Here is a 17,480-nt window from a genome sequence, read left to right as displayed (position 1 = left end):
CATTAGCACCTGGGGGCTTTGCGGAGCGCGTGCAAAGCGTGCATGTCGCAGGGTGGAGTAGTGCTGGGGGCGGGGGGCTGGAAACCTCCAGTGTTTGAGGCCCCTGAGCTTGGGGGGCGTGGAAGCCCAGGGTGCGTCCGCCTGCCCCGCCTTCTGCCGCGGTTTACCGACTGCAGCTTCGCGAACCCCGAGTTCCACGGGCCGCTCTGAGGCCGAGAGGGCTCCTGTAACCGCCCCCTGTAACTAATTACAAGCAGAGCAGCCAGCCCGGAGCGCAGCGCCCCCGACGGTCCTTGGCGAGCCTCGTTTTGCGCCCTTCACGACGCCTCTGCGTGTCCATCCACCCAAACTCCAGAAGGGGAATCCTCCTCAGTGACACGGGCAACGATGATGGGACCAGTATTTTTTGGTACTGCGGTTTTAAGAAGCGACCCAGAAAACTGGCCTTGAAAGCCACAGCTCCTCACCCCCTTGTACACCAAGCGAAGGACCAGATTAAAAGAGCCCTTGTTTGTATGAATATTTACGCTGGAGCCTCTGCCAGATCAGATCAGGGGACTTCATCCTGCCGGGCAAACACGGGTTCCGCGCTCTGATTTAATGAGAACGTGACGCGTTCCTAGCATCTCGGCGTCCATCTGTCAGGCAGTCTCTGCTGCACAGTGGGGGCGCGTCTTGGGGCGCGGCAAGGTGCCGCCTGCCTCGCTGGGTGCTGCCAGGGAAGCTGTCGTTGGAATGAGGGCTCCCAAGACACCCTCCCTGCATGGAAGACGGAAGACGAAGAGCAGGAACTCTTGCCTTCACATACCCAGGAAACGCCTCTCTTGGCATCACCAGTGAGTGTATTATTGGTCAGAGGCGAATTCTTCTTTTGGTTTTTACGTTTTTAAGATTTCATTGATTTATTTTTAGAGCAAGGGGAAGGGAGGGAGACAGAGAAGGAGAGAAACATCAATGGGTTGCCTCTTGCACGCGCCTGACAAGGGACTGAACCCACAACCCAGGCCTGTGCCCTGGCCAGGAATTGAACCTGGGACCTTTCGCTTTGCAGGATGATGCCCAACCCACTGAGCCACACTAGCCAGGCCAGAGGTGGGTTCCTCTAACCAGCGTTTCCCAACGTGGGTGTATGGAGCATGCCACCCATAGGCTGCTAATTGCTCCCCAGTGAGGAAGAGGCCAGGAATGTTGGGCAAACGGTGAGCTGAACAGACGTTTTTACTGCAGCACTTCCATCCTGTGACTTTCGAGGAAGCAGAGAAAGGAGGATGTGCTTCCCGACCTGTAGATGGCGGAGTTCTTCCTTCTCAAAGCCCCCACCAGCCCGCGCAGCCTTTGTGTGGCCTGTACCCCTCGGGGGGCTTGGGAAGCCTGCAGGTCCCCCCTCAGATCTGAATTTTTAAATACAAAAAAAAAAAAAAAAAAAGAAAACCAATTGTGTTGAAACCTAGTATCATACTGCTAAAAATATTTTGAAATATTTAAACAAGGGCACACATTAGTATGTGTGCTTCTTTTTTGAGGGGTCTCATCACTACAGTTGTCTCAAAGTATTCGTGGCCATAAATGATGTTTTAGAATATGATCAACCCTCATTGTTTGGGAATTCTCTATTTGTGAATTTGCCTCGTGGCTAAAATGTGCTTGTAACCCCCATCTGAGCAGTGAAAAATTTCAGCCTCCCGACCTGCGCATCCCCAGCCGAGGCTGAATGAGGCGAAACTCTGCCTTTGGTAAACAAGTGTTCTTGTCATGGTTTATTTATTGCCACATTTTGGGCACTTATGTGCTTTCTGTTGATGATTTCATTGCCTACAATGTCATCCAGGTGCAATGCTGAAGTGCTGTCTAGTGTTTTAAAGGAGAGAAGGCTGTGATGTGCCTTGTGGTTCTGAAGATAGATGTGTGGAGAAGCGTCCTCCAGATGTGAGTCATAGTGCTGTTGGCCCTAAGTTCAATGCTAATCGATCAACTATAAATTAAATAAGGTGTCTTTGTACAGAAAGCACCCATAACACAAGGCTGTGCATTGATTGGTTGATGACCATGTTGTGATCTGAGGCCTGCTGGAATGTAACCCTGTGTTTCTGGGCCAGCCTAGGAGCAGAGGCTCAGTCCTTGCTCACTGAGTGTTCAAGACGACTTTATAGAACCAAACTGCCATGAGTAATAAGAATCAATCATATCTGCAACAAACATAATGTGATATGAAAACACTTCTGACAGACAACAACAGCAAAAGCAATCCAAGATGATTAACTTTCCTACTATTCTGGCGAGTAGAAATTAGAATATCACTAAAGTAACTTGGGAGCATTTTAAGAAGAGGATGGATTGGGTAGAATTCTTTCTAAAGGAATACAAAGTTTTAGTGCACTATTTTGTGGGTGTATCTCGACCCTGAATGATTAAGATTTCAGATTAAAAACACAGTAACAAAACAACGTATGACAAGTATTGGTATTTTGGTGCTTAAAAATAACACGAGATATTGGAACACAAAAGCCAGTAATGCAATTAGCCAGATGCGGTAGGTGGACACATCTCGCGGAAGGAGGCGGGTATACCAGGTGTCCCCTGGCGCGCACCTGCACACCTCACACGCAGTTCATTCCCCTACTTTGTGTTTCCTGCCTGAAGCCTGGTGGCATGTTGGTCTCCTGTTGATCCACCTGTAGGGGACATGTTGAACCAAGGCGTGTCGGTCATGCTGAACGAAGAGTTCTATTTTGGTGACAGAAATTAATGGGTTGGCAACATTTTAAGTGTTTCAGCTCACCTGAAGCTCACACGCAACCACACAAATTATCTTTGAACAGAGGTGGGTTGACCGTAAGTGTAATAAAGATGAAGTTTTAGGGTCCCTTCCCAAGTCTTGGGAAGGGCCCCAGCAATGTGTTCATGTGATCATGTGCTTTCTAAATTCTGCAAAGGTACGAGATTTTAAAACACAGTTGTTTCTTCTCTGTCATACTTTCTCTTATGCCTGGTGGCTCTGGTGTAGCCACAGGCATTTTAGGGACGTTGAAATGGATATTCATCTAAGTTGAGTTTATGGAAATACTTATATGGTCGGCGGCATTTCTGTGCAGAGTTAGGTTGCCGCTAGCCATCCTGGGGTAGGAAAGGCTTCATGCACACGTCTGCTGCCACAGGCATTGTGACAAAGGAGCAGGGCTGGCGGTCAGATCACGAGGTGAAAGCGCCCTCCAGCTCCTGGCGCGGGAAGTGTGCAGAGAAGCCATGACGCGAGGTGCTCAAAGCCAGGAGCCAGTCTGCGGCTATGTCCTCCGGTCACTGGATGGCCATGGAGTGGGAGATTCTGTCGAACTGGTGCCCATGCAAAGCACAAGCACCTCCCTATCAGGAATGTGCACCATCACGTACAAACACCATTGCTTTCTTTTTTGTCTTCATTGGGACGAAGCTCTGGGTGCAGGTGGTCTATTTGCGAAGCCCACCAGGGAGGAGAATGAGGGATTGAGGATGGTGACGGGGAGGGAGGGAGCGTCACTTCCTCTCTCTCTCTAAAAATAAATAAATAAAATATTAAAAAAGGAACTTGATAGAGGTCTTCCCAATTTGACAATCCTAAAACTGTACATGCCTTTATCAATAATAAGTTGTGAAAAGAAATGCTTTGAAATTATCAACAGTGAGCAACCAGTTTTATTTTTTGGTTCCCTTTACAGACAATAAGATCACAAAATCATTGTTGTAGGAAGAGGTGACCCTATTTAATGCAGCCCAAGAATGTAAGAATATTTTTTAAGGAAATAGTTTTGTTTTTGTTTTTCCTGACTTTATGGGGATTGTGGTATTTGTCAACTTAAAAAAAAAATTTCCATTGTTGTGATTTGTTTTCTAATTCTAAGTAAACATTCAGGTTTGTACCTAATTATCTGTTTATAGTTTTCTGGGCAAGAGTTCTTGGCAGCTAGCCAGCAGTCTTCCCAGGAGGAGCCCTGGTTAAGTCACCAGTGACGCTGGGTCGCTTCCAGCACACCAAGACCCTACCTGTCAACCTTACCCTAATCCTCACCCGAACCCAAACCCTAACTGTAACCCTAACGCTAACCAACCCTAACCCTAACCTAAGCCTAACCCTGAATGAGTTGCCTAATATGCTGAATTTCTTATCTGTTTATCCAACAATTAGCCATTCAAGGGCACAGATGCTCCCTTGCTTGGAAGAGCACCCAAAGCACTGATTCAAAGTTATAGGAGGGTCAGCTGGCGGGGAACTGGTCCCAGAAGCTCACAGAGTCACACTGTCATTCAGATCTGCTCTTCAAGGAGAGAAAACCCCTTCAGAGGAGCCGCTGGAGAGAGTCCCATGACTCTGATATAGTGGCCCTGACAGTAGGTTCCTGCTCCCCTAAGCTCCCAGGAGCTCTTGTCCCTGAGGGACTCAGTGTCCCCCTTGGTCTCCAAACACTTGTTCAATCTGGGAGTTGAACGGATTCTCCTTTCCCAGGACCTCCGGCCACTGGAGCTGCACCTTGTCCCACAAGCTATCAGCCAGCAGCAGCAAAGCCACCTGCAAGAGAGGAACGAAACGTAAAATACAAGTGGAGACTTTATCGGCGTGATTTACTCTGTTCTTCGTGTGGTGGAGACTCTAGAACGGTCCCCCATGATTCCTGCCTCATGTCTTTGTATGCTTCCCCTCCGTGGGAGAGGGTGGACCTGGCACTTGGTTCTGACCAACAGAACATGGCAAAGTTGACAGGCTGTCACTTGAGTGATGATGTGACATTATCTGAAATCCTGCTCTGCTAGCAGTGTTCCGCTGGAGACTCTCGTAGTTATTGATGGGGGGGTGGGGGTGGGTGGAAGACCCGTGGCCAGGGGGCTGTGGGCGGCCTCCTGCTGACATCCAATGAGAAGCTCAGTCCTACAACCACAAGGAAATGAATTCTGCTGACAACCCGAGTGGATAGAAAGCAATTCATCCCCTGTCGAGCCTCTGGATGAGAACGTGGCCTGGGGGACACCCCTGGGTTTTAGCCTTTGGAGACCCTGCTAACTTGTGCTGGCTCGTCTGACTCACAGAAACCGTGAGATAAGCAATGAGGATTGTGTTGAGCTGCTACATGGGCGCTAATTTGTGATTTAGTTATAGGCAACAGATCCACTTTCCCAGAAAGCCGTTTGCTTATTTATCTATAGAAAGCTGACATTTACTGCAGGCCTAAGGCTGGGATCTGGGAGATGGGGGACTCCTAGTCTAGGGAGCAACCGGACATGCCAACGGCACCAGCAAACCCGCAGGGAGCGGGGAGAGGTGCCAACTCTGCCGGGGGTGGGGAAGGGACAGGCGACAGCTGAGCTGAATTTTCCAGGAAGGGTTCCCCAGGTGGGCCACGTGGGAAGCAGTGGGACGGCAGAGGACACAGCACGGGCAAAGGCACAGAGTCGTGGCGGGGAGTGGCATGGCGGGGGACCCGCGGGTGGCCGGGCGATGAGGCTGGACAGGCAGCAGGGGCCGGCGGGCTGGGAAGGCGCTGTGAGTGCGGGGTGGGCAGGAGGCCAGGTGAGGCCTGTCTCAGCCCCCAGCCTGATGACGCTCTCTGGCTGTGTTGTCCGGCAGGTGGCCCTTTATTCATGATGTGAGCAGGACCCTTTCTTGGTTGTCCAGTCCGCTGGCGCGTCACAGACATGCTTTTGATGAGCAGTCTTCCTCTGCAATGGCGCCCTCGTCCCGTGAGCAGGCGGGGCCTGGCCGGGCCTGCAGGCCCCGATGGCTCTGTCCGCATCGGGGTTGTCAGTGCCGGTGAGGAGGGACATGTGGCTGATGGCAGCCTCAGAGGGGAGCGCCTTGCTCAGGGAGGAGGCCCAGGGTCAGCCTGGCCTCGGTCAGGGCACGGGGACATCGCCTCCACGGGCAGGTCCCACGGGCGGCTTTCTTCCCCTCTCGGGGCTGCAGAGTGGGGGGTGGGGGGGCTGCAGGACATGACCTAAGACTGCTCTGGGGCTACATTGCGTTCAAGAGTTTAGCAGGTGTTAGAAAAAATGAGAACTGATTGAGTCACTGCATTAAATATCCCCAGTATATTAATATGTTCCTGGGCCTGCTGAGGTGGACCCCAAATTCCAGCCATCCAGCCCTGTGATCTTGGTCATATCCATGTGGTGTGCAACACACCACACAACACACACATACCACAATACATACACCACACACCACATATACCACACACATCATACGTACTACACTACACACACTACATACACCACATACCACACACACACCGCACTACATACACCATACATACCACACACCACACTACATACACCGCACACCACACACATACCATATGACATATACCACATACACCGTGCACACCACACATATACATACTACACTACACACACTACATATACCGCACACCACACACATACCATAGTACATATACTACATATACCATGCATACCACACATATCATAGACACACCACACTACATATGCTATATGTACCACACACAGCATGCACATTATACACACTATACTAGATATACTACACGTACCACACACATTATACACACACCACACTATGTATACCACACACAGCATGCACATTACACATACTATACTAGATATACTACACATACCACACACATTATACACACACCACACTACATACACCACACATCATGTACATCACACACACCATACTACATATACTACATAACACCACACACATCACATGTATGTACCACACCACACACACACACACACACACACACACACACACAGGCTGTCTAGCGGCAGTCCCTGGGAGGGTCTGACCACTTGGCACACAGAGTGACCGGTGACATGGAAGACAGAGGGCCGGCCCTGTGGCTGTTTTGCCTGCGATCTCTGCGCAGGGGCTGCAGCCAGGCCTGTAGAGATTGCTGGCTGCTCTTTTCTGCTTATGGCCTTTCACCTTGATCCCCATACGCTGTCCTCCTAACTGTGACGTGGGGCCAAGGCTTTGTGAGCACGCATTTCCCAGTCTGAAGTGATAAGGGAGGAGACAGGGTGAGGAGGAGGGAAGGAAAAGTTTTAAATGACAGAGCTCAGGTTTGAGTGCATGGTAGCTGTTTGGTTTGAGAGAAATTAGCCAGCTGTCCCTCTAGTGAAGACTAAAATATCTGTGAGTGTGCATCGCTAATATATTGAGTCTAAAACGAGAGTGGCATTGTTATTACAAACCTAGAGATCTGTCATAAAAAGACCCACTATAATTAGCCATTCACCTGAGAACCATTTCCTGCGCACCTACTGGGGGCTTTTCTCAGACCCAGCCTCCTCTGAAACTCCACGGTGCCTGCACGGGGCAGGGCCTGCCCGCCTTCATGCTCCCCGCCCCAAACGAGCTCTTCCTCAGATGCACGTAGCGTTTGTGCCTCTCACCGATAGTTTAAAATGGTAAAGCAATGCCAGTTCATTTGAGAAAAATTTAAAAAGATAACAGAGCAAAAAGAGAGAAACAGAATAAATAAAAGTCTCTCTGTAATTATAACAGAGGGAAACACTGTTAACATTGGGGGTTGGGTCTTTCTGATGCACACGCATGCACACCCCAATTGGATCCCTCTGTAAATATCGTTTTATAATCTCCTCCTGTTGAGGTACAATTTACACACAGTAAAATTAACTCTATTTGGTAAACAGTCCCATGAGTGTTGACACACGCAGAGAGTTGAGCTGTCATCTACACAGTAATCTTTAATCTGCTACTATTTACTTTGCTCTTATTCCAAACATACTTCTGTGTCACTAGAGGTAAATCGTTATCATTGTTTTCACTCGAGGCACCAGACTTCATCAGATGGATGCGAGCTAGTTTATTTTTCCAGTGGAGACTTTTTAAAAAAGAGATTTTATTTATTGAGTTTTAGAGAGGGGGGACAGGCAGGAGGAAGAGAAACGTCAATATGATATATCACTCAGTTCCGTCTTGTGTGTCCCCTACTGGGGACCTGGCCCACAACACAGGCACGTGCCCCAACTGGGAATCGAACCAGTGACCTTTCAATTCACAGGCCAGTGCTCAGTCAACCAGCTGGGGCTCCAGTGGAGACTTTGCCACACCTCTCCCTGGCACTTGTCCTCAAGACCAGGGATGGAGACAGCGTCCTCTTGCCACTGCACAGGTGGTGTTCAGAGGCTGCGCCACCCCCTAACCCGGCTTCACACAAGCGTGGGATGAATTCTGGTCCAGCAGAGCCTGGGCAAATGCTGGGGTTCCGGTTTAGTGGGATCTTCTGGGCAACCGAGCGAGGCCCTTTGGGTCTCTTTCATTGTTCTCGACTCTTGCAGGGCCTGGCGACAGGGTTCAGACAGCTGCCCCACGGGCAAGGTGCTGGGGTCGTCCAGGCATCCCTGCCATTTCTAGCACATGCAGCCCTTCCTCAGGTACGGTCACTGGCACGTCTCTGCAGGTCCCCATGCTGCCAGGTGCTTCTGCAGTGCGTGGCCACCCACCTGTCTGCCCGCTGCTGCTGCTGCTGCTGCTGCTGCTGCTGCTCAGAAACCCTCCTGGTGCCAAGACCATTTGGGGGTCACTGGTCCACGGCAAAGGCTCCTCTTTGAAATTCTCACGGAGGCGGAGACACAGCAGGATGACTTAACACCCGTGTCTGATAGGAGGCTTCAGTGAAGCAGCCCTTTCCGTCTTCAGTCAACACCCCTGATCGTCCCAGGACTCAGGCCTGAGGGCGGGGACAGGGGAGGGGACCTGGCGCCATTTCTTGATTGAGTCCTTGGTGACAGCCTCCAAAGGCTTTTGGGATTTCTCTCCCTTTGGTAATAACTTTCAAATTGAGCCGCGTGTCCTTGCTTAACCTCATCTGTCCTTACCTTTAATGTAAGAAATGTCCAAACCTGGAGAGAGTTTTTAATAAGACTATTTGTGTCTAACTGACGACAATTGCCGGGGGTGGGGGTGGGGCGAGATCTCAAATGGTCCAGGGAATAACAGTTATGCAGTGCCTCCTACGCATTTGGAACGGAGGGAACGTAATCAAGGTTAGGTGGGAGAAAGCCAGGTGGGGATTAGGTTGCAGGATCGTTAACAAGATTCTGTGCTCCCCTGAGAATGGCCATTGCTTATTCCAAAGGCGTGTTAACCTAGACGTACAAGAACAATGGACAAGACTAGCTTAAGGGAAAGATAAACCTTTTACTGAGAAGTTCTGGCCTGGGTGTGACTGCCCACCTTAACCTGCCCAGTTAGGAATTTGTGATCAGACACCCCGGTGAGGTCACTTCCCATAGGAGCCGCTTTTGTCCACATTATGGAGACTTCTTCCCTAGGGGAGTGCCTGGTTCTCCAAGCAAATGCCCTCGGTCAGGTCCACCCCACAAGTTCATGAGGCGCACCTGGACAGGACAGAAGCCCAGCGCTGGTCACAGCTGGACGCGATCTGGGTTCCTCCATACCCCCACTTCAGAAGCTAATTGTATGTATTTTGCTACGAAAATAGAGCTCTTTAGTAAGTCAACCATAAAATCAAACCCTAAAAAGTAGCTATCTTTTTGTAATATGTTTAAAGAAGAAATGTAAGCAGAGCAAGATTATATAGTTTTGGCCAAAAATTTTTCCTGGCTTGACCCCTGTTCAGGTGAACCCTTGCTAAATTGAATTCTGGGGCTCTGCGAGACCAACGTTTAAAATCCTCTCTGAATTGATCTTTCCTGCAGGATGAACGCCTTACCAGAGGGAGGACATGGCGTTGCTTCTCTACTCTCTTCACCCGCCTAGGGACACAGTCTGGTGGGCTTCTGACCGCTTTGGGTCCCCATAATGTTAAATTTGTAACAACGTGACCATGGTTACGATGTAGGCAAACACATTTAAGGCGCCAGCCCCTCTGTGTTGATTCAGCGTCAGCCCCAAAACCACTATTGGTCACTGGCACATTAAGCAAACTGAGCCGACCTGGTCCCCGAGGTGTGGGCAGGGCCAGCTGAATGTCACTGCTGTCTGAGGGTTCTCTGGCCCCCTTGTCGCTGCCAGCATAACATCTTTTTACTGAGGGACCCAGCAAGTCTGCCCAGGAGCTCGGGTTCCCAGGGGCTTCCGCGTTGAGACAAATAAAGACCTGGAGGGGATTAGGTTATTGAAAAGCAGCCCATTGAGTATAATCTTGGCTGTGTCACGCAGTGTACAGGGTTCAGGGCTCAAAGAGAGGAGAGTGGTGGACGTCGGGAAATTTCTTGCTTGCAGGAAAGTTTTAAGAGGGTGGTGTGAGTTGCTGCTGGCACTGGGAGGAGAGGAGGTTGCTTTGCAGAGAACTGTGTTGTGCAAAGCTGCTCAGGCAGGAGGTCTCAGGGGTGTTTAGCCAGGTGGCCCTGGGGTAGCCAAGGAAGCTGGCCTCAATATATGTTTGGGGCTCTTCCAACACTTCCTGTTTCCCGTGGTCTGATTTTAGGTCCAGAAATCTAAGTGCCTCTGCTGTACGGCAGGTCACCTGGAAGGGGGTATGCAAGGACATCCGGGGTGTCTTCTTCAAGGCTTCCAACCACAAGTCTACCTTGATGGTGCTCACTTCCGAATCTCTTCCTGAGCTCAAAGCTTGGACATTGTCTGCTGAGAGGACATCCCCACTTGGACAACCTGTAGGCTCCTTACGCCCCACACGTGCTGAACGGCCCCTCAAACCACCCCACCCCTGTCTTTCCCTCAGGGGGCCGGGAAACCATCTACTTAACTTTCCAGGCCATAAAAGAAGGGCCACGCTGAGCACGTCTTTCTCTTCTGCCCTCACATCCAGTGAGTGATGTTCTGTTGACTCCGCGGTCTGAATTTCTCCAGGACAACCTTCCTTTCTCGCCTCCCTCACTGCCTTTGTTCAGGCCATCACTCACGCACACACACACACACGCGTGAGCACACACACACACACACGCACGAACACACATGTACTCTCACACGCACACACATGCACTCACACACGCACACATACAATGCACTCACACGTGTGCACACACGGCACACACACGTGCACACACACGCACTCACACACACATGCACACACATGCACACACTTGCACACAAACACACAAGGCACTCACACGCACACGCGCACGTGCGCACACAAGCTTCCTTCCCTCTGGACTGGCCCCCCCCCAAGCCATCCTGCATGCTGCTATCCCAGGTGTCTTTCTAGAACACAAGTCTAGTTATGTTTCTTTCTGGCTACAGCCCCTCCGTGCCTCTCTGTCCCCACAGGAGAAAGGTCCCACCCCACGCACACCGTATTAACTTCCTCTCTGACCGTCTCTTTATAACCCTTTATTTTACTATTAAATAAGACAATTCTATTATGCATAAAAATTATAAGAACAGCTATCTAATTATTGCCAGAAAGAAGGTCTCCACATTATAATATTATTCTGAAACCAAAGACATAAATTTTGGGGGGAAAGGGGAAGGCTCTATAATATTTAACCAGCTTCTAGCTAAAAATTCTCGTGGATCAATTCATCCAAAAGATACACAGAAAAGTTAGCTATTCTGAGATGCTTCGCTTAGATTTACTTATTTATTTAGGTTTTTTGTTGTGAGGTGGGCATTGAATACTCTCTGTAAAGTTTACCCAGCATTTGCGGGTCTCCACTCTTCATTCATCTGTCGACGGTCGGCACTCTTCTTTTTCTGTTATCTCTGCCCACGGTCCTTAACTAGAGCTTCCGTTCCGACTCCTGAGGGGATGGTTAGCCCTCCCTGTGGCTTGGCCGACCATCAAGGCCAAGGCCTCTACGACAGCAACACTGAAACACTGAAGGCACTTCTCAGGTGGGACCCTTGTCACTGCCACACCGTCCTTACCAAAGGCTGAGTCAGACAGACTAGAGCTGCCCTGACTGGCGTGTCTCAGTGGGTTGGCGTGTTGCCCTGCAAAGTGAAAGGTTGCAGGTTCGATTCCTGGTCAGGGCACAGGATTCAGATGTTGGTATATTTGAAGATGTTCCAGAGGTTCCTAAGCCTCTCCTTGTTATTGTTGTTGTTTTCTGAATTCTTTTTTCTTCCTGCTGTTCTGATTGAATGCTTTCTCCTTCCTTATGTTCCAGATTGTTGATTTGACTCTCAGGTTTATCTCCTCTACTGTTGGTTCCCTGTAGATTTTTCTTTATTTCACTTAATGCAACCTTCATTTCTGCTTGGGCCTTTTTTATGGCATTGAAGTACGCAGTGGGTTCCTAGAGCATCCTGATAACCGGTGTTTTGAACTCTGCATCTGATAGGTTGCTTATCTTCATTTCATTTAGTTCTTTTTCTGGGGTTTTGTTCTGTTCTTTCATTAGGGCCATATTTCTTTGTCTCCTCATTTTGGCAGCCTCCCTGTGTTTGTTTCTGTGTATTAGGTAGAGCTGCTTTGACTCCCTGTCTTAGCACACCTGTTAAGTGGTATGGAGTGGAGCCCTAGGTAATTGCCAGGGCAGGGAAATCTGTGTCACCGCTCTGTTGCTCTGTGTTGGGGAGGGCTCTCAGAGGGGACAATGCTGCTGCCTGGCCTCTGGAGTTTTGCCGGGGAGGAAGCTGTCTCCTCACTCATGCTGCTTTTTCTCCCCATTTGCCACTGGTGCCCTTTCAGCTGTTTCCCTGGTGCTGAATCCCAGAGGGGGTTGGTTTGTGTGAGTTCTATGTCCATTACAGGCCCTTTAAGGGGATGTAGTCTCTTCCACTGCCCCATCTCCCACTGGTTTTTACAGCCAGAAGTTATGGGGACTTATCTTCCTGATGCTGGGACCCTGGGCTGGGCGGTCTGGCCTGCGACTGGGAACCTTCACTCCCAAGAGATCCCTCCCATTTTTTATCTACCACACGTGGATGTGGGACGACCCACACCTGCCTCCATGCCTCTCTGTGCCACTCCGGGTCTCCGCCCCTCCTACCCATCTGGATGAACGTGGCTTTTTAAAATTCTTGGTTGTCAGACTTCCACACAGCTCGATTTCCCAGCTACTCTGGGGGATATTTGTTTTGTAATGTAGTGGCATTTGTTTTTGCTCTGGTTGTGTGCGGAGGCGAGGAGTGTCTACCTACGCCTCCATCTTGATAAGAAGCCCTTCTTTTATTATGTTTTAATAAAGACACATCATAAGTCAGTCCAGTATGTGTAACAGATAAAAGCAGAGCTTCCCTGGTTGAGGCCAGGGTAATGGGCAGGGCAGGGGCGGGACGGAACAGAGTTCTGCTGTCCAGGCCCCCATGCTTTCCTTTCACAGCGTCCTTCCTAGAAGGAGCCGTGGAGGAGATTTCTCATGGGGCTCGTCTCTAGGAAAACCTGTGCTTTGTGTGCGTGTACTTTTCATCATTTATCTTATGGAGGCTGTGGCTTATGCCCCTGAAAAGCCCAGAGCTGATGTTGCAGGTGCTCACTGGCATTTCTCGGCACTTCCCTGTACATGTTACACGAAGACAAATTATAGACATTAAGTGAAGAAGCCAGGTATTGTTTCTACCTCGTTTACCCTTTACTTGATGTTCACTGTATTCTCATTGAATCTTCTATCCGACCCATGTGTGTGCATCACCTCAAATCATTTCTGGAACCTATAATTATATTAAAAACAGGGACAGCCCTCGCCGGTAGCTCAGTTGGTTGGGGTGTTGTCCTGCATACCAAAGTGTTGTGGGTTTGATCCCCAGTCGGGGCGCATCGGGAGTTAACCGATCGATGTTTCTCCCTCACATCGACGTTTCTCTCCCTTTCTCTCAAATCAATAAACAGATCGTCAGGTGAGGATTCAAAGCAAAAAACAGCGTGACAGACAGTGTTCAGCAACCACTGTGTGAGTGCACTCACCTCGTTGGGGTGGAATCCATCGGTGGGTTCAATGAGCTGCCAGGGCTGCCCGCCTCTTCTCTGCCACTTCTTCATCACTGCAGGGCACACAACAGCAAGAGAGTTAGTGACGCGCTGTCACCACGGCAGTCGGGGAGCAGGGACGGTGTGAACAATGTCGTCAGAGGCGCCCTCTGCCCTCTTGAGCCGTGGCCACCCGGCCTGGCTGCCCAAGGAACTGTCTCGGGCTGGGGCCTTTCTGAGCAGAAACGATCTTCCCGTTGTGGGACTTGCTGTCCTCCCTAACTCAGGAAGAACATGTTGTAGAGTGCTGGGTGAGCGTAGCCATGAAGGGAGGAAAGGTGAGTGCTAGAATATCCGACCCCCGTTTCTGTCTGTCTCATTTCTCAGTGGCCAGCAGGACAGGAGTGTAGGGACAGGAGGGGAAATCGAGCCTTTCAATGTTGCCTTTCACTGACTACCATTGCCAGACACGACCTGCCTGTGGCACGCAGTCACCCCGAAAAGTCATACAGTTTGTCCAAAATATAATTATGTAAAATTGTCTCAGCATCACCGTTGGAGCGAGCAGGGCTACGGAGAAAATAGTTTGAGCCCCAAGGTGATGAAAAGCAATAAACCTGTCCTCCCACAGGAAATTTCAAATCCTTAGAGCCTCCAGGGGGAAAAACGTGACACCTGCCGCCCCCAGGGCGCCCGAAGCGGGGTGCAGGCATAGCTAAGACTCCTCCGGGTCTTGCCCGAAGCGGGGTGCAGGCATAGCTAAGACTCCTCCGGGTCTTCCCTCTTCAGCTCACAGAAAACCCAAGGGCAGACGGGTGCGGTCTCTCTGTTTCTCCCTCTCTAGCCCCAAGGGAAGGCATGGAAATTCTTCTGAGTGGACCACAGAAGCTGGACTTTTCCAGAGCTGAATCAGTATTATGCTGCTTTTATAATTAGTCCTAATATCACAACAGGCCATCCCCACCTGTCCGCAGAGGGGCTGCACAGCCTGCTGTCCTTCTCCAAGCCCAAGAAAGAAACCCTTGCTGGTGGCCTGCAGCCCTATGCGCGGGGTCTCCAATCCCTGGTGGCTTCTTCCCTGGCAGGATGGCTACCATTGTTTTATTTTGTGCATCTGGGTTGATGGGAGGTTGTTGGACGAAGCCAACTGTTGGAAAGTGGCCTTTGCATTTCTTGTGGAACTCAGATTGAGGACGATGTCCATTGTAGTCACCACACGGAGCCCCAAGGGAGCAGTTGCTTCCTGCCGGTAAACGGCGCATCCCTCCGAAGGACCGGACTGTATCCGTGCTGCTGACAGGAAGCTCAGAGCCGGAACGGTGCCAAGACCACGGGAACATTGGTGCTGGCGGAGTCTGCGGCGCCAGCCGGCAGACCTCAATGCCTGCCCTTGGCCGTAGGTGCCCTGCGAAAGGCAGAGCCCCCGGGAAGCTTGCCTGGCTCGGTCTTCCGTGTGCCTGGCTGCTCTGCTCGTTTTTAAAGGCGAGACCTTGGAATCAGACTGGCGGCAACGCCTTTCCCCCTGGACCAGACACTTCACAGCGCCCGTGGGTTGTGGGCCGCCCTCCGCGGGAGCGCAGGCGGCCGCAGCCCACGCCTGCTAGCCCTGACGAACCTGCTGTGCACCCGGGCACGCGTGGCTCAGCTCCTCCTTCTCCTCGTCCGCGAGAGGACGGGCCAGTTTCCTGCGCTTTTTTTTTTGAAAGGGCGTCCTGCTTTTCTACTTTGTAACTTTATGCTGATTCTCCGTCTGAGCCACCTCCAATCTGAACAATACGTGACCCTTCAGGGAACACAGGGCACTTCAAATACAGAGCCGTGTCACCCCCGGTCACCGCTCTTGATATTTCTGTCCCTTTGTAGCGTTTGCCTCATTGCCACCTTGCTGTCCTGCAGGGCCCATTATAAAATCAGCACTGACTGACTGGGAAGAGTCCCCTCCCCAGCTCCGTAAGGTGCCCGTCTCCCAGGCCTCTCTGTGACTTCAGAGGTGACATCGCGTCCATGCTGCCTCTGCTCCTTCACTGCCCCCCACATTCTCAGCGTGCGTTTTGTCCTTCCTCCCGCTTCTCCCTTTATCGTTAGGGGGGTTTCACCTGATGCTACGCCGGCGTCAGAAAGAGAAAGGAAATCCCAATTGGCAGTTGAGAAGCCCCCAGGCTCAGAAGGCAATGGGAGCTGCGTGCAGGCAAGACCTCAGACAGAGCCTGCTGGGACGTTTCAGAGGTGACTGAATAAGACGTGACGGCTGCGTTAGAGAGATGGGCCCGCACCGGACCGCGCACACAGCCTCTCAGGACACTTCCTGTCTCTCCCCGTTTGCAGAGGCTGAGTGACAACTTGAATCGAAACCCGTGTCTTTACTGCCCAAGAAAAAACTCCAGAAAGAACTACCGAGATTGGGAAACGCGGAGAATCCACGGCAGACAGCAAACGTAAGCCTGCTAAGGACTCGCGGTTCACACGAAGGTTGCATCCCTGGGGAGAAATGTTTCCTGGAAGCCCGCCCCCAAGCCGGGCAGAGCTGCTGATACCCGAGTTTTCCTCCAGTGCCATTCAGTTTGGGCGCCTCGGCTGAAGGTCCGCCTAGGCTATTTCCATTTCGATTTGAATTTTATGTGCGCTCCTAACGACCACACTGAAAACCCGGGCCCTTAGAGAGAGGGAGAGGTGGTGACAGGTTTTACTCTGCATGGAACCAGTGAACGTAATTCAGTCATCAGAATTGGTGACTGTTCTTCACAACGAGAAAAGATGGTCATTCCTATTCTCCTTGGAGCAATTGAGTGACCCCATAAGATAGGGATTCCGGAAAGAAAACTGCCACAGAAGCACGAAGGACGGAAAAGGGATATTTACTTGCTAAGGTTTGCAGGGTCGTAGGGGCACACCTTAGGGTGGGGGGCAGTGGGAGAGGCCCACCTTTTATTATGACCATACTCCATCAATTCTACATGATGCCAGGGATAACTTATTTCTCCCTGTCCCCCCACCCCAGCTCTCCCCCTCATTAGTAGGACGCTACGAGGGAATCCAGCCTTTAGAAGAACTGGCTTATATGGAATAATCTGGTAGGTTTGAAAAGACAGGCTACAGGTTACCAAGGCTGCAGTCTGTCTATTCACAGTGGAGAACATCGTTTTCACACAGGATCACTGTGTTGGCCAAGGTCACCCATCATCACATATTTGCAGACATTAGCATTAACATTCAGAAATAGAGTTAGTAACACAGGCAAGAGTTTAAGGTTGCGTCTATATGGTGACTAGTGACAGAGTGACACTTTTTCGTTTATCTTAGGGTGAAATTTTGTCTCCTCAGAATAACCGCAACACTAGGCAGTGGTCTCTGTTTCTTCCGAGACTGAGTTGAGAGTGGGAGGTCCGAAGAGGTAGCAAGATATATTGGTGGGTTTCCTTCCTACCTGGGCCATAATTCAAAATAGGTAAACGCATTCCTATTGGTCGTTCAGAAGACCTGAATTAAACTTCATGAAGCATTGTGAATGGTCTCTCGGGGTTTGGTCGTAATATATTTTCTTTGTCTGTGAAGTCAGAGAAACTCTGCTAATGCCCAGCTTTTCAGAGAAGCAATGAAAATCGGGGAAGAAGCCCTGGCTGGTGAGGCTCAGTGGACTGAGTGCCGGCCTGTGAACCAAAGGGTCGCCGGTTC

At 50.6% G+C, this 17,480-nt stretch overlaps 1 protein-coding gene across 1 annotated transcript in view; it reads right to left on the bottom strand.

Annotated features, from left to right (window-relative positions):
- Positions 1-4,353: 4,353 nt before the first annotated feature.
- The window catches only part of AOAH (acyloxyacyl hydrolase), a 130,228-nt gene continuing 117,101 nt past the window's right edge, over positions 4,354-17,480 (bottom strand). Inside the window, exons 20-21 of the mRNA XM_090287019.1 lie at positions 13,806-13,882; positions 4,354-4,540 (exon numbers count right to left, since the gene is read on the bottom strand). Coding sequence (XP_090143145.1) covers positions 4,412-4,540; positions 13,806-13,882 — 206 coding nt within the window. The 3' untranslated portion in view covers positions 4,354-4,411. The remainder of the gene's footprint in view (positions 4,541-13,805; positions 13,883-17,480) is intronic.

The sequence above is a fragment of the Furipterus horrens genome, unplaced genomic scaffold, assembly GCF_987537825.1.
Source record: "Furipterus horrens unplaced genomic scaffold, mFurHor1.1.pri manual_scaffold_9, whole genome shotgun sequence".
Classification (NCBI taxonomy): Eukaryota; Metazoa; Chordata; class Mammalia; order Chiroptera; family Furipteridae; genus Furipterus; species Furipterus horrens.
The sequence above is the reverse complement of the archived record's forward strand: the minus strand, read 5'-3'. Positions and strand labels throughout refer to the sequence as shown.